At 41.4% G+C, this 25,416-nt stretch overlaps 1 protein-coding gene across 4 annotated transcripts; it reads right to left on the bottom strand.

The window, feature by feature from the left end:
* Positions 1 to 4,594: 4,594 nt before the first annotated feature.
* Positions 4,595 to 18,192, bottom strand: RPP40 (ribonuclease P/MRP subunit p40). Of its 4 annotated transcripts, XM_063401736.1 has the most exons (9): positions 17,177 to 17,690; positions 16,782 to 16,849; positions 15,041 to 15,145; positions 13,733 to 13,801; positions 11,640 to 11,735; positions 10,351 to 10,476; positions 6,945 to 7,143; positions 5,929 to 6,063; positions 4,595 to 5,187 (listed from the first exon to the last, which is right to left on the bottom strand). In XM_063401736.1, exons 2-9 carry the CDS (start codon positions 16,846 to 16,848, stop codon positions 4,989 to 4,991), a joined length of 996 nt encoding a protein of 331 aa, XP_063257806.1. In that variant the 5' UTR covers position 16,849; positions 17,177 to 17,690; the 3' UTR covers positions 4,595 to 4,988. The 4 variants fall into 4 exon arrangements, with proteins under 4 accessions (XP_063257806.1, XP_063257791.1, XP_063257783.1 ...); XM_063401721.1 differs by lacking the exons at positions 16,782 to 16,849; positions 17,177 to 17,690 and adding an exon at positions 18,059 to 18,192 and having other exon boundaries at positions 15,041 to 15,185; XM_063401713.1 differs by lacking the exon at positions 16,782 to 16,849 and having other exon boundaries at positions 15,041 to 15,185; positions 17,177 to 17,374.
* Between the last annotated feature and the right edge of the window lie 7,224 nt (positions 18,193 to 25,416).

Genomic DNA, 25,416 nt, shown 5'->3' on the forward strand with positions numbered 1-25,416 from the left:
AAGGCTGTTGGTATCTATAGAACCTGGACATCTGCCTTGGGCATTAACAGCAATAATATTAATAACAATATTTATCTATATTTTACAGTGGGGTGGGGAAGGTGTAGAAGAGCCCATTCCACTGCTTAGGATATACTTCAATTACTTCAGTTCAGACACATCCATATTCTAATAATTAAATTGTTCTAAGAAAGCCAACTAAAAGAAGCTTGCCTTAGCCAAGGCTCCTTGCTCTTTGCTTTCTGGAAAGCTGAAAAGTTCTCAAAGTCACTTTAGCTCCCCCTTTTTGCTCCTGTATACAGCTGCATTAAAATAAGTACTGCTCAGTAGTGCTGGAAGCTACTTCCAAGGGTGAAACAGAGGCCACTGCTTTATAAGAAGTTGCCTTAGTTTACAGCAGATATTTCTGAAGTTCTTGTTACTATTCAGAAGGTGGTGCTTGTTGAATAGCCCTCTAATTGAATTAGTCTCCGGTTTTGGTCATTAAGCTCCTCTCTGTGAATAAAAATGATAAAGAGAAACAGTTCCAGCATGTTCCAGTGTAGCTGCCACATTAAGACAGAGTCAACTGCATGCATTAATCTTTAATTAACAGCATCAGAGGAACTATAATCTAGTAGCTAGAGTACTGGACTAGCTACAAAAAGCCTTCATTCCAATCCCAGATTAGCCACTGATTTGCTGTGCACCTCCCATGAGAGGGGGAAGAGAAACCCTTCTAAATTCTCCCTTTCCTTTCTATCCTTTGTCTGCCTTACCATTCCTTTTTGTAGTAGCTGTAGCAGGGGCACTCCCTGCATGCACAACTCCACCGTGGCTCTGCAGCACTGGGTGAGCAGCCCAGCTGCTAATTGCAATTAACAGCAGCTATCTCAAAACAGCTGTAATTTTTGGCATTTCTATCACTTCTCTATAAACCAAAGAGAGGCAGCCTGTAGCAAGGAATAACAAAACCACACATTATGGTCCATCTTTGTGAAACCTTCCTTACTCCCATTATTGCTATGCAAACCCCAGGCTGATGAGATATGAACTTGGCTTTTATTCCAGTCATCCAAATGTACATATTGCCTAGGCTCTCCAAAATGGGTATTTCCCAGTAAATGACAGCAAGATGCAACCAGAAGAGAGTTGATGCTTATCTTTCATTAAGCTCTGCCACCTCCCTTTCAAGCTGCCTTAGATGAGCACAGGTTCTTGTCTCTCCTGCACTCCCCAAACTCCACCTGTGTCAAGTCTTTCCACCGCAACCACAGCATCTCTGGAATCTGAAAAAGAAATTTCTTTTTCACATCTTTAACTATTCTCAGGGTCCCCTCATGCTAATACTCCTTTCCACACACAACCATCAATGATTGTTTTAATCTCATCAATAATCTCCCACTCTTCCAAAAGGGATGCACACCTTTATGGGATACATACCTTTATTTCTCCAGATAGGTTTCTCATTCAGGCAGCATTTGCAGACCAAAAAGGCAGATATGTTCTATTTGGAGTGATTTGTGTAACACATGCTATCCAGCTACCTCAGCTTTGGTAGGTACAAACAACATGAAAGTTTGTCCTCTATTTGTTCTGCACCCACCAATCCATGAAAACACATAAACACTTAGTCAAACATTGTGTGCCTGGAAAAGCACGTGGTCTTTGTGGCCCATTTCCAGAGCGTTCTGCCACCTCCCAGTAACCTCTCGACAAAATTCCCTCTCCATCCGCCAGCAGAGAGGCAGGACTGCACAGCTCAGTAGAAAGGCTAAGGTTAAAGCAGAGCAATTCCCTCGCTCTCAAGGAGTGGCTTATCGCTGTCTGTCCGCATTCCAGGACAACAAAACCTCTACTTCTCACACAACCAGCTCGCCTCAGGCTTGTCTCTGCATTCAGATATTTGGCTCTCCTTCCCCATGCTAGATAAAACACTCCCCTGAGGCAAAATTTTTTAGTAAGCACTTAGTCGTCTTTGATCTCAGAAGCAGCTGGTGCACAGCTGCTCCCCATTACTTTTGCAGCACTCGGGAATCTTTTGCATTTTCCTGTCCTCCCTTACAGGCAGGCACAAAGGGCAAGAACATCACCAGCAACCATCTTTCATTCTCAGGCAGAAACTTTTATCTCCATCTCATGTGCCCTGCCCAATTTCTCCTTGAGCTACTGCCCGCCTGGCTCAGTCTCAGATCCTCCCTCCGAGCGGGATCCCCAAACATGTGAGCAGTGCCTTCCCATTCCTCTTCTCAGCAAGGCTCTCCTCCATGCTTGGGAGTCTCCTGGGGAGACACAGTACTCCGTCTGACTGTACAGATGCTAGAGGACAGGCTGCTGTACCTCATCCCACGAAAAAAAATCCCTCAAGTTCATTTTTTTTTGTTTGTTTGTTTTTGTTTTTGTTTTTTGTTTGTTTTGTTTTCTGTTTTGTTTTTTCAGGAAGTAAGATACGAGTCAATTCCACCCCAGTTTTTCTTCTCTGCAACTACAAAATCCAGCAAGCACAGGAAAGCCTCCCTCCTTAGAGGTGAGTGCACCACTGGACCTTGCTTGGAAGCACAGGTCTGGTTAGCACAGTATCACCTCACAGAGCCTGAGGTTAGACCAGCTGCAGTGCCTGTCAACAGCACAAGGGTCTTCAATTGTACTTTATACAGGTCGAAAGAAAACAGGAGAAAGCCAGAAAAAAACTCAGCATCTCAAGTTACAGGATCCAGAAACAGTATTTTAATCCCTGCCTTAGCTGGAAAAGCCATTTGAAGCCACCAGCAGACAACTGTGGACTGTAGGATGCAGGACAGCCACTGCAACACTGAGCTTTGAGAAATGCCTGCAGTCCATTGCCTGGGCACACAGGAGGCAAAGGTAACTACTGACCAATCTGCTGAGATTTCCCTAGACATCCCTGCCCCGCAAAAAACCCCAAAAACCCCCCAAACCCCTCAAAAACCACCAACCCCCCCCCAAACAATCAAACACAAAGAACCCCCACCCCCAATAAACCCCCCCCCTTAATACTCACATGCTGAGGAGAACTGAGAGCTGAAGTTCTTTTTCTCAGCTTGCCTTCCAGAATGGTCTCACTGAGGAGCCCAACCTGCTCTTGCAAACAAGTCTTCGTTAGAAAAATCACTCCACCTGGTCCCACAGCTGCTCCTGGAACCACCACGGGAAGCAAACTCACCCATGCAAGATTCTCACTTCTGGGTGTTTCTTTTTTCCCCTCAAGCAGTATATATTACACTTGTTTTTATGCCTGCATACACACTGTTGAGGAAAAGGTTTTACTAGAATCTAGTAGACAGATGATCACACTCACAGGGCCTACAATTAATAGCTCTGAAGCTACAAACTTCAAATTTTCATAAAAATTTAGGATTTTAAACTTTGTATTAGAATTTTTGCTGCAGGTGGAGCTTCCAGGAAGGCTCAAGTAAAAACTTGACCTTATGGTGAAGAGGAAAAAGGAAGATATGTCTTATTACTAGTTTATGTAAGTCCATAATGCCTCAACAGACCCTTTTAAAGACTTCAGTCAACAGCTCAAGCCCTTCACACTGATGCATAGTAATGAAATACAACCATGTTAAATATTCCCTAGTCAAGTGCCAAGGCAAGAATTCTCCCAGACTCTTGTACCACTGTCCATTCAGTTTGTGACTGTGACTCTGTCTGTGCAGGTAACTTCTGCTCCTGGTAGCCTACTAGAAACATTGCACGCCAGCACAACGTTGAGAAACAACGTCATGATTTAGAAAACCGCTGATACTTCAGAGTTGTGTTTGTAGGACACACAGCAGACCTTGAGCAAAAGGGGGTCATGGTTAGTGGAGGGCTGTGGTAGACAAATACCGCCTGGTAAATCATCCAGCATGATTCTCCTCCCTGAAGAGAAACAATAAACAGATAAAAATGGAGCTTAGCTGCTTCGCATGATCGTTCTGCTTTTCTGTGCCACTCACCCTGGCATTTCCACAACAGCTTTTCCCCAGTTTCCAGTACAATCTCTCACTCCATCAAGTGAACCACTTCAATTTTAGCACTGCATTGGTACTTCAATTGGTACCCACTCCTCAAAACAAACCCCAAATCCCACCTTCCCCAAACCACCATCCACCTTTCCATGGATTTCAACACGGGTAGCATGGATTCTGTACAGCTGCGGCTGCCTATGCTCCAAGTATTACTACTCACTGTTAATGAAACCTGTTCCACATCAAATGCATTGTGTGAGGGCACATCCACAGCTTTATTCCCAGGAATGTGTCTGCAATAACATCACAGTGGGACCCAGCTCCATGAGTTGCCCTGTAAGCAAGAACCACACCCTCCTTTTGAAAGCAGAGATTGTGTGTGTGTGTGTGAAGGTCAATTAAGAAAGGAAGCAGCAGACTTTTGCATCACTGTCAGAAACACTTCTGATAACCAACTGTGATTGCAAAATCAGGGGGCAGGTCAGTAAGCCTTCACTTTTCCCACATTTAGTGGGAGCTCCTCCCAGTGCCACACACAGTCTCCTCACCTTTATTCTCCTAGCCCCTACCAAAGCAGGGAGAACACATCTCCCCCTTTGGTATTTTTGCTACCATGTAGACTGAAATATCTTAAACAGGGATATGAAGGTTTTACAGATCTTTAATGTAAAGAAATAAAACATTTAATACCAAAATGACCTTTCCTGTCAAATATTTTAGCTAGCAATCTGTAAAGCTAACTTTCAAATTCCAAATTTGCTCTTGGAAAAGAGGACTACCTACAGGCAATTCCTGAGAAAAACTCTCAAAAACTTAACTTTCCCTAAAAGCTGTGAAGTTTTGTGGAGTTTTTCAGAAGGCATTGTATGACAGTGAAGAAACAAAAATCTATTCCTTCCATTGGCTACAAATAACAAAAACATGAACAGACTCTTGGGTCTTAATCTGTTACATAACTATTTGTACAAAAAAGATTTTATTAGTTTTCTGTCAGTAACAAGGGATTGTTAGAGAGCTTACTCTGTGGACATAGCTTTATGGAGGACAATCATCATGAGCTCCTACAGCCATCTGCAGCCAGTAGTCCAGATTTCTAAAAATGACAAAGTTGTACAAGTTCTCTCCTCCTTTGTGGAAACCATGCTCATTTTCTCTCCAGGACACAGGGCTGTCTGCAAAGCCATGCACAGTTAAGGTCAGCCAATACGCCAGTTTTGGTTCACCAAAATAGCAACTGCAAGCAAGAAGACAAGATAATCAGTGATTATAATGGAAAAGGCAGCACATTCAAGTCTATAGTATAAAGTAAAACAATCGAAAACACACTTTAGTGAAAATCTATTAACAGTTAAAAAGCCTAGTCCATAATAAATAAACTCAAAAGAAAATACTCAGAATACATTAGGGAACAAAGTAAGATTGACTATCTATTGTTCCTACCATAGTTTCATGCATGGCAAATCTGCAAATTGTAGCCATTAGAAAAAGTTCTGAGTTGTAGAGTTCTGAGTTTCCACCAGAATGCACTGTCTTTCAGAAAACTGAATATTTCATGGAAACAATTGATATCAGGGAGGAAAAAAAGACATTGGAGGAAGTAATGTAGTCTAAGGCTATGCTTGACACAAATACTTTTACCACCAGAGAGGAAACAGATTATGAATAATCAAAGCCAGATATTATCCACTCTGCATTTTAAAAATGTAGGAGTATCATACAGCCAAAGTTTCTTAGAAATTCAGATAAAAACCAAAGTCAGGACTAGAATACAGAGCAGGCTTTTTCAAATTCAAGGCATTCAAAATAGTTTATTACTTTTTTCATACTGATGTCAAGCTTCCAGCTCATCTCCTAATTAAGAAAAGAGTCTTCATTTATGTATTTTGCTATTTATTTCCAACTGAAAAGTATTTAAAAGTGAATTCAAACAAAAAGTGTTTGAGTACAAGTGTTATGTACTCCTGTCAGCCCTTACCACAGCTGCTCCAGTAACTGAATAATCTTCTCAGGAATTATAAAGCCTGTGATTGTGCACAGAAAAGCTTTTTCCACCACTGTGTTGGGCTCAGGGCAGCAATAGGTTGATAAGAAGCTGGAGGATTTGTTGTCTCTGGAAGAAAAAACAGTAAAGCAACTGAAATAAATATGCTTTAAATATTCTATAGGATGTCTTAGTAATCAGAATTTGTACCAAAAAAGTAGGATCTCTGTACATCACGTAAATGAATGCCAAAGTAACTAACGACTAAGCAATCAGTACAAAAGATCTCATGGTGCTGTGGGTTAAACCTGTACACACCCAAACACCACACAGCTGCTCCCTCACTCACTCCCACCTGGAACTGGAAGGGCAATGGGAGAAAATGCATGGGTTGAGATAAAGACAATTTAGTAAACGAGGAAAAGTTCCACATGAAAACAAAGCACACAAAAGAGTTAATTTACTTCTTCCCATAGGCAGGCAGACATGCAGCCCTCTCCAGGAAGGCAGGGATTCTGACTGACTTGGGAAGACAAACGCTGGAACTCTGAGCATTTCCCCCCCATCCTTGGCCCAGCTTTTGCTGCTGAGCATGTCACCATATCCCGTGGTGTGGGGTGTCCCTCTGCTCAGCTGGGGTCTGCTCTCCAGGCCAGGTTCTCTCCCAGCCTCCCACTGGCAGGGCCGTAGGAGAGACAGAAAAAGGCCTTCAGACTGCAAGCCCTGCCCATCCACAGCTAAAACATCCCCTGTTATCAACACTCTTGGTCACAGATCCAGAGCACAGGTCCACACCAGTTACTACGAAGAAAATTAACGCTATCCCAGCTCAATCCAGTACATAACACAGATAAAGTCATTCAAGACTTACAACAAACATTTAACTGCAAAAAATACTCTGACTTGCAAAACAGTGTCTGCCTTAATAATTATTCAACCATTTTTTGAAATAAATTGTGGCTTTCCTTACTTAAAACATTTCTAAAGATCAAACAAATTCAAGTACTTACAAGCTAACTTGATTCAGGACAGCACCCAGCCATTCAAAGAGCTCCTCTGTACTGCAGGACTCCTCTGGTTTTCCTTGTAGGTCATTACTTTGTAACACTGGACACTGCAGGTCCCTTAAGGTGCTGAATGTTACTTTTGGCTTCAGGGCCTGTATTTGGTTTTTTGAAAAGTATGACATCAATGTTGATCCCTCTGCACCTTAACAACACAGTACCACAAACGGCTGTTACGGAACTACTAAACAAAAGAAGCACTGAATACATGAAACATTTGCATATAAACAAAAAAATGCAGTGTGAAACTGTTTGTGTGCTTTTAATCCATGGCAAAACCTTAGAAACTTTATCTTCTTGGAAAGAGAAGTTAGTGCAAGATACAGTAACTTAGTACAGCTCAGTAAATTTGCTAACTACAAAGTGTAGGTTTGCCAATAGAAAATTCAAGCAGAATTAATTGCATGAGTAATAAAATGAGCTCATTAAAAGGTGGAACTCAGAGTGTTCCTGAAAAGGAACAGATAAAATTGAGCAGGAATGTCATCTCAGAACAGCATTTTCCCTGAATAATGGAAAAGTGAGCATGTGATAATAGGTTTAAGAACAGATTTATCAGTGATGTCAAGAGAATTCCAGAATAATCTGGAGCATAAGGACTGAAGAGAAAGAGGAGAGGTAAAGAAATCAAAATACATCACAAATGTCACTTTACTAGAAGAATCAACTTGCCCCTGCTCCCCTCTCCCTGATAACTCTTCAAATGCAGTATGGCTGTAAGAGTTAAAGGTACCTTGATGGACTTGTGGGAAAGTACTAGTAAGAGATCCAAACCAGCAGGTACTTAGACTAAAAAACTAACCTAAGCACACATATTTTAAATTCAGAGATATTACCAACTTGCTTTTGAAGAAGGAAAGTAATTTACATGGAATAAATTCTAAATTTCAAATTCCAGGTAATGTGTGCTATTTTCAAAAAGTAACAATGGGTGTCTAGGAGACCAAGAAATAATGCCTCACTCATGAAAAGTCTGAAGTGCAGAGCAACATCTAAATATCACAGAAAAGGCATCTGTAAACAGCAGAAATTCAAGAATAGGGTAGAGTTTACTGTGGAATACTGTATCTAAAATTTTCTATCAGAAAATATGGACTGCCTAAAGTCCATCAGCCATATTTATGTCATCAAGAACAATCATTTGGGGGAGCAGAAAAAGGAGGGTTAAGCTCATTTTTTAAGTCATTCTTCAAAAAAAGGTTGTTTCAAATACCACAATGACAAAGACAGGCAGTCACTGAATTCCTCTTAATTTAGTATTTTTATATAAATATATTTAAGTCTGAAGAGTGCCAGAAGAGATGATCTTCCTTATATTCTATTGGCATTTATTAGCCTGATAGGTTCAAATAATGTATAACATTGCCCTAGAATTCCTGGTAAAATATAGAAAATCATACATTTTACATGTCTGCTGCATGTGGGAGCCTCAGCTATAGCCCTAAAAGCAGGAAATCTCAAAGACTACGGTCAAGACCCTAACAGAACAATTCCTCTAGCTACAGCACAGCTTTCTATGCTAACACTAACCAGGCACATCATCAAAGCTTTTCAGAGGCCACTGACTTTCATCCAATAAACATGTAAAATTGTGATAGAAATTACAGCAATAGAAAAAAAGATTGTATTCTCTCTGTCATTAAAGACACGAGACACTCCATATTCCCTTCTCCTGTTCTTCTTGGTGCCAAAACCACCATGTGGGAAAACTGGGTATGAAAACCAAAAATCCTGCAGAGCTAGACATAGCAAGAAACACCAGTTATCAGCAGGAAGGCTGAAAGCAGAATGTTCACAGAGGACACAGACTCTCCTGACAAAACACAGCCCACTTTTTCCCTTCCAGCAGAATCTACACAATGTCTCATATCTATTAATAAAAACCTATAAAAGTTTTATTTTTGTCAGTACTAGGGAACTAATAGTCTTTTGTGTGTTACGAGAACAAGATCCTTGCACAGAAAGGCATTCAGATTTAACTCCATATTCAGGAAATGATTGACCTGACCTGCTTTTCGGATATAAGAAATGAGGAAAAAAAATGCTATTGTTCCTGAATGCTGCATGCTGAATGCATGGGCAGCAGCAAACATAAGAGAAATAGTGACCCTAGAGGCATTTTGCTCTCTGTCCGGGGTCAATAAATCCAAGCAAGCTGAGCGTGAAGATCTGCCACCTCAGTTGGATTTATGTCACCATTTATGGTAGCAACAGCCTTCACTGTGACTCTTTCCTGAAGATTACAAGGATGGGAATTGCAAGCCTTTAAACAATTTCTGTATGACAAACAAGGAAGCATCCTTGTCATATGATTAGTACTTGGAAAGGGGGAGGGGAAACATGAAGGAATAAAGTGAAACATGGCACTCCTAAAGGAGCTTGTAAGCAGCTTCCATTTCTCAGGTCAGTTAACTCCTTCTCACACTTGGCCTTGAAGAGCCAGGACAAATAACCAATATAAAGAGGAGATGGGAAAGCGTTCTCAGGAACCTTTCTAATATCCTTTCTCCCTAGTGTGGAGACTCAAAGCAAAACAAGACCAAAAGCTACACATCTGTGATGAAGAAAACCATGTTTTTCAGTATAGACACTAGCAGTTTTCATCAGTTCTATGCAAATGCTACATATCCCTACATACAGCCTGTTCTGAGGTAACACAAACAACTGGGGACTTTGAAAAACTTCCTTCAGAGGAGGAAAAATAATTGAGTCCAGAAGAAAAAATAGGGTAATTAGAAAACAGTAGATAAACAAATACTAGAAGATTGTTTGAAACAGTACAACTTCTTATAGCAACCTTTTATTTGGCTCCAACCTCAAACGAGTGCTTGAGAATGAAGTGATCGCACAGCCCACCGTGCATCCAGGCATGTGGCACACGATGCAAACAGGGAATCTGTACCTGTCCTGGTACTGAGGAAATCAAAGTTCCCCATCCTAAATATGTAACTAGATACATAACTTATGTGTATTAATAATAAAAAAAGCAAACCAAAAAAACCAGTATTGATAATGGTTACGTATGTCACAAATTTATAAAGAGGCAGCACCATCAAATAGGCAAAGTTTTGCCAGAAAGCCTGGGCAGCACAGAGAAAGGAAATGAAGCAAATAATGTCTCTCCTACGAATCACTGTTGTATTCCTGAACTGAGATGTTCTGTGCACAGGAAGTAACACCCTCCCCACCCCCAACAAATAAACAAAACAAAAAATCCCACCCATACACATTTTAATCTAACTTTTCCCCCCACTGAAAATGCATTTGGACAATCACTATAAAAAAACAGTAAACTAAAGATATTTGGACTTCATGTCAGTTGCATTTTAGTTTTACATTTAATTCTTATTACCTGTATTATGCCAAGCCAGTAGGAAGTCAAATTCTAGAGGTTTCTTTTCTTTCAAGGCCCAAAGCACTCTGTTATGTTTCTTGCTCTCAGGGTGAAAGCCAGCATCAGTCAAGTCAATAGTGATAACTGCAGAAAATGCACAATAGCTATTGGTACCCAAATGAAATAAATTTTATTATTAAATTAGAAGAGCACAAAGAAACCAAAGAACATTAAACTTCCTCTTTACAGCTACAAAATCTTTACGAAGTATTTGATTATGCAAATATGACTCCCTATTAAGTAAATAAATATTTGCCTCCTGCTGTCCTCCTTTTGATATAATCTGGAACTGGATCCTAGTGACTAGAGGGACAGATTCCTGCTGAAATGGCACTGACAGAAGTCCCTGAGGAGTGCCTTAAAAATATCTTGGTAATTAGGCAGGCTATTAGCAGTAAAAAAAAAACCAAAAAAACACCACACTAGAATTTGTAACAATAAAAGTCATGTATACAGCAATGACAGCAACACTTTTTCGATACACTGTTTTTTTCCTAGGTGAATTGTCCCACGGATAAGTTATATTTATTTTTCAAATGGAAATTTCATGATAGAATTTGATGCTCAGAATGTAAAATTGTGCCAAAATACTTATTAGAAATAAATATTAGAAATAACAAGTTTCCCCTCCTAAAGTTTTTATGTAACTTCACCTACCACCTGCTACAAGTCCCAATACATTTGAGATGCCACAGTATTCATGTTTGGGTTTTTTAATTTCCTAAAAAGACAAATTGATAAAATTCACACTCATGATGTCTTCTCTGCAGCTGTTTAAAAATCATGTTTTTCAAGTACTTTGTACAGAGAGATTACCTTTTTAAATGTGTGAAACAGTACAATTCTCCCTTTCAAGCACGCTGTCTTGGATGAGGCTCTTCACTGATTTTGTATAGTGCACACATTTTGAACACCTCCTTAATCAGTTTAAAATTTTCTGACTTAAATCAGGTTTAGACACTATGCAGAGTATGCAAAAATTCTTGAGTCCTACATCACTCCAGTAGAAACAACACAATGAGAACCCCTGAAATTAAAAATTTTATAGGCTACTGAAAAGATGATGTATTTCTGTCCTTAAAGTTGCTTTACTACTTGGAGAAAAAGAACTTTCTCTCTTCAGGCAGTCCTTGTATCTGCATCTGGAAAAATATAACCTAGACAATAACTAGTTTTAGTGAAAGGGAAGTTTCAACATCCTAACCAGGTGCTTCTTAAACAAGCCCTGTTTATACATAAATACTTACTGTATCTCATTACTTTTTTGCCTGAATAGCGAGAAGGGCGACCTTGTAGTCCAAGTTCTTCGTAAGTATCCTTATCCACTGACAGGATTAGCTTACCTATAAACAAAACAAATTTTAATAGAAATAATCTTCTACTTGGTTCCCTTTGAGGTCTTTTGAGAACTGTATACCTTTTACAATGTTAGCTTCAGATCAATGGTATTACTAATGTAATGCAGACTTCTTAGTTCCAGTTAAATGAATTACCAGGTTAATCCTTAAAAAAAAAGTTATAACTCAATTATTCTTTTTTATCAAAGAGGTCTTGTGAACTAGACTAAGAAAAACATAATATTATTCCTGAGATAATCATAGCTTTTTTACTGTACTGCTCAGTTCACTGTCTCCATCTTCCCTCCACTCATCCTCCAGCACTTGCTGTGTCGTTTGCTGAGCACTACATTGCACAAGGGCCTGATTTAGCAAACATTCATGCTCATCGTGCACTGCTCAGCTAAACAAACAAAAGCAGTTCCTCCAGGTCCAGTGGGACAACTCACACTGAGTAAACTATGCCTGTTAGTGATGAGCTGATACGTGCTGGAACAACTCTGCTGCTGTGCTCATAAACCAGGTCTGGCTGCTGCTGCTGCTTGGTACAGAGCTTCACACAACCTCTCTCTACCACAGTCCTTGAGTTCTACTGCACAAGTACCAGCACAGAACACAAACAAGTTAAGATGCAATGGAAGAGCTCAGACAGTGACATCACCAGGAACTGCAACACTGTCTCTGCAATAATTGTGCACAGCTTGTAGCACCTGTCTCACACTAACTCCGTCGCTATCAAGTATCCATTTTGTCAGGACTGTAGACAAAACAGTCCTAACAACAGACACATAAAAGAATTCTTCTCAACAATCTGAATTACTCATGCCCTCATGGACACCTGCCATATTATGGCTTCTTAGGCTAGAGGGCAGATAGACCAGTTTGTATTTCTACTATATCTTATATACTGTTAAACACAAATAGGACAGTGTAACTGAAGCTCAAAATAGCTTCATTTTCTCCCTGAGATGTGGGACATTTTATGATATCTCCTATAACACTGTGATGCAATTGACATAGACTTTTAACACGTTACATAGTTCTCAGGAAATCATAGAAACCTCATCAAAGGGTTTGTGTTGGAAGGGACAATAAAGATCACCCAGCTCCAACTACACCACTACACCTTCCACTACACCAGGCTGCCCATCCAACCTGGCCTTGAACACTTCCAGGGATATGGCACCACAATTTCTCTGAGCAAGCTGTTCCAGGGCCTCACCACCCTCACAGTAAAGACTTTTTTCCTATTATCCAATCTAACCCTAGCCTCCTCCAGTTTGAATCCATTCCCCCACATCCTACTACTACATGACCTGTTAACAATTTCCTCAGTGGTTCTCTTTCAGGCCCCCTTTAGGTCCAGGCAGGTGCTCTGATTCTCCGCAGAGCCTTCTCTTCCCCAGGCTGAACAACCCCAGCTCTCTCAGCCTGTCTTCACAGGAGAGGTGATCCAGCCCTGTGAGCATCTTTGTGGCCTCCTCTGGACTTGTTCCAGCAGGTCCATGTCCTTCCTGTGCTAGGGACCCAGAGCTGAACGAAGTACCCATGGTAGGGTCTCCTGAGAATAAACACTTCGTATTTTAAAAGTGTTCCTGAGCAGTGCTGATAACTTTCTTTTTTGGTACAAATTCTGTCTTAAAGACAGTTAGGAAACAAGACGTTGGAATGCAATGTTTTCACAAAAATAATCCCCTATAGCAATTGCAGTTATGGTTGAAGCATTGACAATCTGACTATACATAAGTGAAGCTGATTTTTGTTGTTTTTTAATTTCCTTTAGATGAAATAAATAATTTACCAGCATGAATCAAGAAAGAGCTAAAATCAGCTGTTATTTTTTCCAATGAACACATATTTCTAACAAAGTTGGCAAGTACAGTAAGCATTATTTTCCAGTTTCCATCATTCCAAATTAAAAAAAAACAAACAAAACACTCAAACAGAAACAACTCAGACCACAACTGACAGGTATTATTGAAACCAAAACAAATCCCCCATACCATTTGGTAGCAGAGCTGCAGTATTATCTTGATCAATTTTTGTCTTATAGCTGAGTGCATAGCAGGAACCTTTAAGAGTAAAGCAGAAAAACATGAGATGACACAGTCTGTAAAGACAGACATGACAACATAAACAATTCACTTCAAGACAACCAAACATGACCAACACCATCTGAATCATGCTCGTGTTTTCATCAACTAACTTTCTTCCACCTTCTCAAACAAAATGGCATTGTCATTATTTTTATAAATCCTGTTTATAAACACTGTTAGATATTTTAAAGGACCTATAACAGGGATAATGTTAATAATATGCCCCAGTATGAAAACACTTTCTTTCCTTCCACCTGTGAGTCTCCCCAGTCAGTAAATGGAGAACCCAATATTTTTCCAGACATATTTTTTATTACCAGTTCACACAAAGACAAGGTGGAAGATGCTCACATTACTAAATAATTTTGTCACATTACCTGACATTAATTCATTTTATTTTTAAAAACACAAGTTTCAGATGAACTCTGTGTACAAAAATGGTATTGCTTCCATAACACTCCTGGCATCAAAACCATTAATGAGACTCAAGGAAATAAGAACAGTGTCCCACATTTAGCAAGTAATGGATCTCTTATTCTCCTGTTTCATCTACATGTTCTCTGTTCTCTCTTTTCTATGTATTTTTTTTCTGTCTGGCTATCAGCTGAAGGATAGAACAGCTACCCTAAGCCAAAGGAGTGGGCTCTGCTAGATGCAAACAGCATGGTCTGACTATGCAACAGTGAGGTGGCTGGGCAGAGGCTGTACCTTTCTTTGCATCCTCTTTGCTCCTACAGAGTAAGGATCAGCTGTCACAGCTCTCTTAGTGAAATATAAAAAATAAGAGAGCATATTTTTGTCTTTCCTGCTGTGGAACACAGCTCAGCACAGCTGTGTTGAAGTATGAAGGAACAAAAAAGGGAAAATGAAGATTTCTACAAGAATCTGCATAAAAGTGAGGTGTAGAAGAAACAGGTGTGAGGATACATGGAAGCCCTCTTGATAGCTGGCTTTCAGGATTGAGATGGAATAGGGAGAGATTCATAAGGAATAGTCACAGGAGTTTTGGGACCCTGTGGGTGTAAACAAACATTATCACACGTGACAAAGCAGAAAAAGGCATATAAACAAATTCACACAGAATTTGCTTAGTACTTTTCCTTCCCTTCCTTTGAAACAATCTCCAGAATAAATAATAAGACTATTAAAAGTTTTACTGTGCTATTAAAAAAGTACATTGTGACTGCATTTGTTCTGTTCTGATTTCCTCCTTACCTTTCTTCACGAAAGCATCAATGAATTCATGAGCGACCAATTCATGCACAGGTAAATTCCTCACCAGGTAGTACTCTCCAATATCTGCAATTGTGCTCTTCAGCACTTCAGGTACCATGCCACATTCCGGGATCAAAAAAGACACCTATTAGGAACATATCTGTAATGTAAATCCTATCCTAAAACCAAAAAAATCCAACCAAACAAAACAACAAGAAATACAAAAGAAAATCTCTATTTTTCAAAGACGTATCAGTATACTATATCAAAATGATATATGGGGAAATGATATGGGGAAAAAGTAACATCAGGCAACTGTCTTCGAATTGTATCAATTTTCCCAGTCTCCAGGTACACCAAATACATTATTTGGTGGTTTGAGTTTTGGTTTGGTTTTTTTTTGTTTGTTTGTTTGTTTGCTTGCTTGCTTGCTATACAATAACATTTGATATATTATGTAAAGACATGATGTTACACAGCATGAGTTAACAGAAGACCTTGTTTCACATCATTATACATTTAACTTGATGTCGCACTGGGACACCTCCTTCAGCCCTTGCTGGAGTACTTGTTGGAGCAGTTGTAACTAAAGATGTAGGCTAAGCATTTCCGTAATCTTAGTGGAAAAGCAAAGACCAAAGTAGAATCCTTAATTTACTTCTGCTTAAAACCTTTCCTGCACATTTTCCATAGACCAAGAGAACCCTGAAGTCTGGCAGACCAGAGAAAACAAGGTAATACATGGCAAGTAATATAAGGGCAAGTATGAAGCTTCCCAGGCAGCATAAAGGTCTGTCCCCTTGCTCCTCCCTCCAACCCTCAAAAAAACTTCTTTCCCAAAGCTCTTGGAGAACAGGTGTGTATCACTCCTGGCACACTTGTTCAAGACAAGTAAGGACTGAAAAACAAGCTGCCTCCACACCAGTAGAAAGCTTTCTGATTAGCTGCTACAAAACATCTCAGAAGTCAGAAACAGTTAACCATCAGCCCAGAGAATTACAGGGAATGAGAAGGGGATTATGAAACAGGGTCCTGCCTGATTGCTGCCTAATGTGGAATACCTAAAAATTTTCACCAGGAAGGATGTTCTTTCATGTTTGGTCTTTGTTCACTTTCAAGCCTAATCAACAAGAAGGGAGATTCAATCCATGAAACAAGAGCACAGCTAAAAAGCCCTAAGAGAAGTCCAAGTCTCTTTGCTAAAGTTTAGGGCTGGACACGTTTCAGTGATCTCAGACCTAGGGGTAGGTTACAAAGCGTGGGGAGAAGGATGTACCTGACAGCGGGCAGAAAGAACACGAAACTTACAGGCCACGAGGACATTTGGCAGAACTCCTGAGATAAGTAAAAACTTAATAAACCCAGAAACTGTGCTGAATCAGTTCTGAGTGGATAAGAGGCAATTCTGGCAGGTGGAGATCACGGTCACGACTCACGGACCACCGAGCCCAGAAACCCAGGACTCCTAACAGAGCAGGATTAATGAGCATTCGGATTAATTAGCATGGGAGACTCATTAACCAACAGAAGATAAAACATTAATTAGTAAGAGAACTATGTAACTTGTAGCCGACGAACACTAATTCCTTTGTTTGCTAAAATGTTTAAATAGTGAAAAGTTTTGACAGGCGGTGTGCTTGATTTGAGGGAACTTCTGCCTTGCGCCCTGCGCGGAATAAGCAATGTCTCCTTTCTAAAATGTGCCTAAAAATCGGCCCCATCATTTCTCCCACTGACTCACCCCTCCAGCTCCTCCTGCCCGCCCGGTATTTCAGTCCCGGAGGAATGAAAGAGTTTGTTTCTCTCATGCTGCGCGAGACCACAAACACAAAGCGGGCTAATTAGCTTTTGTTTGTTTGTTTGTTTTTCCCCCAAAATGAGGCGCCAGGTCTGGCAAGGACGGAGGAGCTCCCCAAAACACCGAGCCCGGCGCGAGCGGGGCGCCGGCAACGCGGCCCTGGAGCGGCTGGCAGGCAGAACCGCCGGGGTCGGGTGGCTCCGATCCTTGTTTTGCTTTGCCTTCCCTTCCTTTGCCTTCCCTTCCGTTCCCTTCCCTTGCCGTCCCTTGCCCTGCCTTTCCCCCGCCTCCCTGAGGGGCCCCCGCCGAGGCCCCGGGCCCGCGCTCGCGCCACTCACGCGGCAGCTGTAGGCGTGGTCCCGCACGTGCGCCGCGTGCCGCGAGCGCGGGTGGCGCGCGTGGCCCCGCTCGCACACCAGCAGGTGCCGCGGCGCGCGCCCGAGCTGCGCCGGCAGCATCCCGGATCCCGCCCGCCTTCCTCCTCCTCCTCCTCCGCCGCCGACCGGGAGCCGCCGGGAGCGGCCAGAAGGGCCGGGGAGGAGCCGTGCCGTGAGGTCACGTCCGCCAGCTCCGGCAGCTCAGCTGCTTCCGCTGTGGCGGCGGCAGCGGGGCCAGCGCCGTGCCGGGCGCCGGTGGCCGCCCGGGGCTCTCGGTGCCTGCGGGCTCTGAGCAGCCCCGGCACGGATCGGACCCCGACCCCGCAGGGGCTGGGTGTGCATGTGCTGAGTGCGCGCTGGTTTAAGCACGGCGGCTGTTGGGGTTCGGGAGCACACTGGCTGTAGAGAGACCTTTTCCAAGAGCCTGTGGTGACAGGACAAGGGGCAATGGCTTCAAACTGAAAGAGAGCAGGGTTAGATTAGATATTAAGAGTAAAGTCTTTACTGTGAGGGTGGTGAGGCCCTGGAGCAGGTTGCCCAGAGAAGCTGTGGATGCCCCATCCCTGGAAGCGTTCAAGGCCAGGTTGGATGGGGCACCAGCAACCTGGTGTAGTGGAAGGTGTCCCTGCCCATGGTCGAGGGCATGGGACTGGAAGGTTTTTACTGTCCCTTCCAACCCAAGCCGTGTTCTGGCTGCCGAGCAGCCCCGCAGGCTGAGCCAGGCCCCGCAGGCACTGCGGGCTGCCTTGCCGGGCCCGGGGCGCTGCCCTGGCAGTGCTCGGGTAAGGAGGCTCTGCACAAGCACAGAGGGAACCCTGCCTCGGATGTGTTGTGCTGTCTCACCGCTCCTCCTGTGCCTTGTCTGTTTCACACAAAACACGCACGAACATTCCGGCCTTTCCGCCTTCCTGCAGTGTTTCTTCTGCCGCTCCCCTGCCTTCGTGGTTTCCAGCAACTTTCTGGGGAGCTGCTGTTTCTGTGCCCAGCACGGCCGCGAAGTGCAGCGCTTCCGGCTCCTTAGGCTGACTCAGCCCCCCGTGTTTCAAGGCAGGAGCTTTGCGAGCTGTGCCGGAGGGACACCGGGACGCTGCTGCTGCTGCTGCTGCTGCCCCGAGCTCGGGGCTCTGCGCCCTGCCCCGGCCGAGGTGGGGCCGCACCTCGGGAGTCACCGGCTCCTTGACGCCGTGGGGAGGGCTGGATTCTGCACTGCCCGCAGAAATCACACCGACTGGATTATTACCAATCAAAAAAGGCCGTGGAATCACGGCAGCCTTCTAAGCACGCAGACGTTAATGGGGAAGGAGCTACGTGATTCATGCCAGTTATTGTCACACCCGCGGGCAGAAGCCTCTGTGAGCAGATGAGTCTCGCTCTGCAGCGGTCAGAAAGGCTGTGCTACTAAAGAGGTGAAAAGTTCAAGCCTCTGATCAATAAGCCCAGAGAGTCAGGCAGGCAATTTCAGCTATACTCAAAGCAGCTTGTGGAGAGGTTTTTAATTTTTTCGTTTGAGTTCATTATTTTGGCGGGGAGACATTTTCTGGGGTGTGTTGGAGCTTTTTATGAGCTTCTCTATGCTCATACAATTTATGCTTTCTGCTGGGGATACGAATGGATGGGAAGAGAATTGAGGAAAAAAATATGTTGGGGTAGGGTCAAGAGAGTCAAGATTCATGGTTGCATATTCAGCGTTAAGTCAGTATTTTATGGATTCTGGCAGGAGTGTAGTTCCCTGCAACACAGTGCAGCACTGAAGGATTCACATCACTGTTCAGTCAGTTTGGTTCATGTGTCAGGCAATTAATTTCAACCCACCCTTAGTCACAGATATTAGCTGTACTATTATAGAGTATGTGTATTTTAGAGAACTCCCTGAAGATTCTAAACTACATTAAAAAACCTACTTAGAACTCCAGTAGTCTGTTGTAATGTACAGAATTGTAATGTACAGAATTTCCCTATCTTTAAATGAGACATAAATCACACACATATATATGTGTGTGTATATAGTAATTGTTGATTAATGCTGACACTTTTATAGTGGTTGTTACAGTTTTATGAGTAATTTGGTATGGCATTTCTTTATAGTGTAAAAAGACAAAACCAAAAAAACTCCACACCTTTTAAACTTTAAATATTTCAAATAATTTAAGGTGTAAACCTATGACAATTTTCCCAAGGATTTCAAACCCGTGACAGGGTAATGCAGTTTTACAGCAATTCAGTTTCTGCATGCTTAAAGAGAATTACAGGATATAGTAAAGAGGAAAGGATTGCCTTCAGGCAACTTGTGGTAATAAGCTGGCATACAGAAGGATCTCTCAAATACTTCCTGGGACTGATGAAATTGGATTCTGATTTTGTATAAAATGACTGAGTTTGGAAAGAAAACTCTAATCTTCACATTATGTACAGTATCTCTTTTTGTGAAGCCCAGCTGCTTCTTGCATATACTTTTTTCCACTATGGAAGAACAATCTTAAATGCTGAATTTTCTGACTTAAAAACCAACATTAATAAAATACTTCGAGTTTCATTAAAACAAATCTAAACAAGTACTTGTCGTAGACTTTTTACTTTGGTCTGTGTCTTTAAGATGAAGCAAAGTATTTTTATTTTCAGTCACTGCTTTTTCATTCTTAAATAGTGTTGACTGCAGAAGGGAAGGAAGGAAGCTGTCTAAATCTCCTAGCCTTGGCTGTTATAATTACTACATGGCAAAACAGAAACAAAGAGGTACCTTTGGCACTGTGTTAATCTAAAAATAATAAAACACATAAGACTGAAAGACATAAGACTGAAGACTTGATCAGCATCAACTGTGGGGTTTTTTTGTATGTAGGAAAGTGGAAAGATGGTGAAGATGTGGACAGTTAGCTTTTTAGCCTGTTTCTTACACACTTTAGTCCATATATTCAGAGTGGTGATGGACTGTAAAAAAGGTCCCAGACTCAGACTTGTTCTTTAAGGGCCTTACAGATCCTCAGCTCTGCTGAGCTACTCCCCAAAGCAGCTGTTCAAGCCAGGAAGACCACTGAATGTTAACCATGGACCAGATTGTTTGATTTCGTTTAAAATTACATAAAAAAACACCAACCAACCAACCAACCAACCAACCAACCAACCAACCATCTGATCTGTTTTTCTTAGAGCTAAACCCTCAGTAATCTGGGAAACCGCCTACTCACTCAGTTTTGTGGTACTAGAGTGGTAGAAGAAATGAGACGGGTAATTCCTCCAACAGGGCTCTGGGGAGCAGGAGTGTGTTTCATCTATATTCAGGGAGGGTCATCACCTCCACTTGCCTCCCAAGGATCAGATTTTGTCAGGGTCTTGCATGATACTGGGGAATTTTCAAATTTTCAATTTTCACATTCTCTCTCCTCCTAAAGCAATCAATTGTCCTTCATTATGGGTAATATGAGGCACATGTACTCTGTTTTCTATTCACATTTCCTTGCAGTAGGCAACAAACTGTGGCCATGTTCCTCTGATTACCCCTTCATCTGCTGGGAAGCATCCTAGGGAACACTTCCACACCCACCCTGACCTTCCATGGGCAATAAAGATGTCCTTCTCCCTGTCCCATAACAAATGGGGAAAATGCTGCATTTTCCATGGCAAAGGTCTCCTCTCCTGAAGTGACAGATACCAGGCACCATTTCCCCTCAAACTGAATAATCAATCAACAAAATCGTGTTAAGCTCATTGTAGCAGTTTTGTTCTCAATTGGTACATCATTTTCCCAGTTATATGAGCTGCTGTGCCAAAGGATATGAACTGTCCCTGCAGAAATTTTCTTGATAATATCCTTAGAACGTTTTATTTCTAGCGACATTAGTGCTGCTCCTGAGATTGCAGCAGATCACACTGTTGCTTTAGTACACCATCATGAAGGTACAGAATGCAAAGCAAAGAGAAAATATAACTAAGCATTCCTTCTGTCCACAGCTTAAAAAAAAGGAAAAGAAGCGGCACAGAAATTTAAAAGTAGGGTGGATTTTCTCTTAAGATCAGTGCGCAGTACTTCCTTTCTGTCACAGCTCAATCTTCCAGACTGCTTCAAGTAGAGGATTTTCCATTCCCACCAATAAATTAATAATATTTCTTGTACCTTTTACTGTTCATTCTTTTGTGTATTACTGCATTTTATGAATAAGTATTTGGATTGCAAGGCCACTGGCATTTTTCTCGCACTGTTTCTCTGACACCCCCAAATTATAAAAGGTCCTGTGCAGCACTTCACACCAATCTTGTGTGGGGCTGCCTGTAGCTGTTTCCACCAAGGATGGGTGCCAAAGTTTGGCCCTGCAAGCTTAGTGCAGTAAAATTTCAATCATCGTTTTGCAATGCAACATCAGAGCCATGTGGTTGCTGGTTCCAAGCACAGAGAAGCTGCAGATGGTGCCAGCAGAGGAAGAAAGCCACAGGGAGAGGAGCCTGTTCTCTCAGCCAGCTGGAAACCTGTTTCTCTATGGCTGGATGGAGAGTTTGCCTCAGCTACCCTGCTTGAACACAGGGTTAAAAGCAGTTACTGGAGTGCCTGGAGTCATGATTTCTCTCCCTAATATTATCTATGAAATCAAGCAACAGAAATTGTGTAGAATTTTAAATAACCTAAGATTTTAAAAAAGACCTAAACCCACAAACCAACCAAAATCACATTCCTTGGTAAGAGCAGTATTTTCAGCAAGATCTAAAGGTTTAGGGACCTGTGTGGCATTATCAAAAGTTTAAAATTAAAATTGTACATTTCATTCATTTGAGCAAGATTCAAAGTTTCACCCTAGAAGTACGCTTGAAATATTCACCCTGCCCTCACCTTCCAACTATGCTAACGTTAAACTGGCTTATAGGAACAATGGAAGCAAGTGTTGTTCAGGAAGTATTTAAAAGACTCTGTGAAGGTTAACCATCAAGTTAAGGTAAATACACACATACATATGACTATAAACTCATGAGAGTAATATGAGAAGCCAGGAGCACAGGTAAGAGCATAAACACAGAAGTGTGTATGTATATGTGACTTGAAGCCATAACTACAGACATGAGGGTATTTTTTTCCTCAGGTCCTCATGATTTTGAAGACTGGAGGCCTCCCCAGCACTTTTCCTGGGAGGTGTGCACAGTTAAGACGTTATGCAAGCAACCTGTTCTAGTCTCCTTTCCTTTTTCTATTTTCCTTTCCTAGAATGTTCATACTCACATACTGGGATTTTTTTTTTTGTCCAGAATGACTCTGAGGTCTTTGTATTTCTTTTTTTAACCCCATATTTCAAATGAACTATTAAAAATATTACTTTCAAAGAGCAGAAATCTGTGGATTATGGTTTAAAGTGAAATTTTGGTGAATTTAAACCAATTATATTTTCTATAAATGCACTTTTATCCAAACAACTGGGGAAAATGTGAAATTTCCCCCATTATTTTTTCATGCCTAAGTGTTAAAAAAAAATTGAATCAAAGCTCTGCCACTGCAAGTTGGCTCTTTGCCTGTGCAACCTATTCACACAAAATCTGCTGCTGATTGCAATGATGGGGAGGAAAATCAATTTCATCTCTAGAACTTCTGTCTTGGTATTTTGCCTTCTGGCAGGTTGCACTCAGATGAACTTCTTTCTGTAGGTGCTGCTTTGTTTGGGAACATGTTAAGAAACAGGCAAACCTTTGTACATGCCTGGATTTTTGTTTTAGGCAAAAAAAATCTGACAAGAAACTGCACCATCTATTAAATCAAGCAAACAGCAAAAATTGGATCAGTGTGAAGATGTAGCATCTCAAACAAACCTTTAGACTTCACTGGTTGCCTAGAGAATTAGAGCTCTCTGCAGAACATACTGAGAGGTGACCACCTCACTACTTTTATCCACTGTACTTAAATGTGGAAAATAAAGAGGGTGATTTGCATCTTGTTGCAGCTGAGTGACAAAACTTTATGGGTCTTCCTGTTCTGTAACACAAATCAAGAAATGATGACTACATGGATTCATTTGTAAACCACAGTGATAAGACACCCCCCATAACATATGGCAGGAAAGAGACATAGAATTTTGCACAGAGTCATTAATCTTCAAATTTGAAAGTAAGACAGGCTTCACAGTTAAATAAAAACACTCTGCCTTTGGCCGAGATAAATTTTTTGCTCTTGGAGTGCAAAGGAAGTGATTGCTGTTGGGGAATGAATGCATCCTGCTTGTGGGAGAAATAAGAAATGCCATTTTTTCTTCATTTGCCAGGATAACTAAAAAACAGCATATAAAATGAAGTGAAATGGAATGCAATCTTCAAGGACAAGGGGTAAAAAAGGAAAACTGCAAAGGAGAGAAAATTACTCTTGAAATAGATCCTTCAGGTAATTTAGCTGTTTTTAATCACTGAATCCATTTAATATTCACAATGAAAATTAATCCATTTCTCTTAAAAGTCTTGCTCAGTTCATCAATTCATTAATCCCCCTTGGTTGCTAAGTTGCTGCTCCTTGTGTCTCCAGCCTGATTAGTAATTCATAAGATAACTGAGGGCTCAAAATATTGGTTCCCCAAGACTAGTCTGGCTAATCTTGGTCTTGTTGAGTTATCCTTGAATTTGCAAGTTAAATGCTCAGATGGAAAGGGTCTGCTTACATGACTAGGAAGTAGTGGCACGTATGGGAGAGGGACATTAACTACCAGAAATCAGAGCAACAAGTCCAGTGGGATGAGTGGGCAGTGATCTACTTACTGCTGTCGGGAAGAGGGTAACGTAGTGAGAACTTTCTGTTCACTTTAACTGTGCTCTGTTTCTTGGATGGGAGACAAAGCAGGGTGTGAATGGCACCTCTTCTTCTTCAAGAACATCTTTATTTTGAAAACAAAGTGTCTTCTTTAAACTGAATTGTTTTTGAACTCTTTACAGTGTGACTTCTTGAAGTATTTTCAAACTGAAGTGAGTCCTTCTGCTTCACGGAGTAAAAAGATAAAACAACTCAGTTTTGGCACCGTTAGGTTGCATTCACAGTCTATCATATTACAGAGACATTAGAAAAGATGTACTGAGTCACAGAAGTAGCAGCCTTTAAATGTCTCCTCAGTTTGGGAGTGAAAACAAATAGGAGACGTGGCATTTTTCTTTCTGTTTTAGTTGGATATGAAAAAGGACACAGAAGCAGAGTTACAGCAGATTAGTAGTCCAGATACCAGCAAAAGAAACATTTTGCTAAACTTATTCCTAAATATTTACTGTATGAAAATGTATTGAACTATGTATTACCTGCAGAAGGCTTGTAAAAGCAACTGCCCTGAATTGTGCCAGGCCAGTAGGAACAAAACATCTAGAAGAACTTTATTAAGGTTGCAATTCCAGTTCATGGTGATATGAATCATGATAACATCCTTCAGTAAAGTTTTAATGCCATGATCACATACTACTTACATGGCTGGAGGACTTGGACTTCATTTTCTTCAAATTATAAAGAATGCAGGCAGGAAAAGGATGGTTCTGTCACAGAGGCAAGTGATTTTCTAGCCTAAAGGGACTAAATTTTATTGCTTCTCCAGACATTCAGCACCCGGCAGTGCTATGCAAATTGCTCAAACTAACTTGGCTACCTAATGCATACTGATAATTTTCTACCCAAATAACCCAAGCAGTCAGATTTCTGAGTTACTGAGCTCTAGCTGAAATCAAAAGGAGTGCTGTGCTGAGTCCAATCGTCTATTCTCCTAAGCAATTTCAATAGCCAAGTTGCACACTTCCAAAATGAGCACGTAGAATAAAGGGACACTTCTTAACTTGACCTCTTTGCAGCTCATCTCTCTAATGCTAAAAATCAGGAATAACTCATCTCACAGTAGTCCACTGTTTCTGAAGCCCTTGAAGATGTTGTGGTGCTGAGCACAATGGAGGATCCTGTGAGGAGATCTGATCACATCTCCAGAGCAGGACTGGAACACTGTTAAGCAAGTCAGGCCTGCAGCTACATTTTGAGCAATGTGGAGGAAAGCAGTGACAACAACATTAAGTAGCTGTCTATTTTGTGTGCTTAACAAGACAGTCCTGAAAGAAAAATGGCCTAAAAATGCATAATTAAAAGCTGCAACCTTAATGATGGGAAAAAAAAAAAAAAAAAAAAAAAAAAAAAAAAAAAAAAAAAAGGACTGCATTAAGGTTATAAAGGCAATGTTACTTCAGGCAATTTTTAGTGTATTGATGCTTGAGTCTGTATT

Source organism: Prinia subflava, chromosome 1 (genome assembly GCF_021018805.1).
Source record: "Prinia subflava isolate CZ2003 ecotype Zambia chromosome 1, Cam_Psub_1.2, whole genome shotgun sequence".
Taxonomy (NCBI): Eukaryota; Metazoa; Chordata; class Aves; order Passeriformes; family Cisticolidae; genus Prinia; species Prinia subflava.

What these genes read in the sequence shown, in the direction of transcription:
- RPP40 (XM_063401713.1), bottom strand. Translation starts at nt 17,296, where the DNA reads ATGCTGCCGGCGCAGCTCGGGCGCGCGCCGCGGCACCTGCTGGTGTGC. An exon ending in ACCACGCCTACAGCTGCCGC is followed by an intron (nt 15,186 to 17,176) that starts GTGAGTGGCGCG and finishes TGTTCCTAATAG; the next exon opens with GTGTCTTTTTTGATCCCGGA. An exon ending in GTCCTGAATCAAGTTAGCTT is followed by an intron (nt 6,064 to 6,944) that starts GTAAGTACTTGA and finishes TTTTTCTTCCAG; the next exon opens with AGACAACAAATCCTCCAGCT.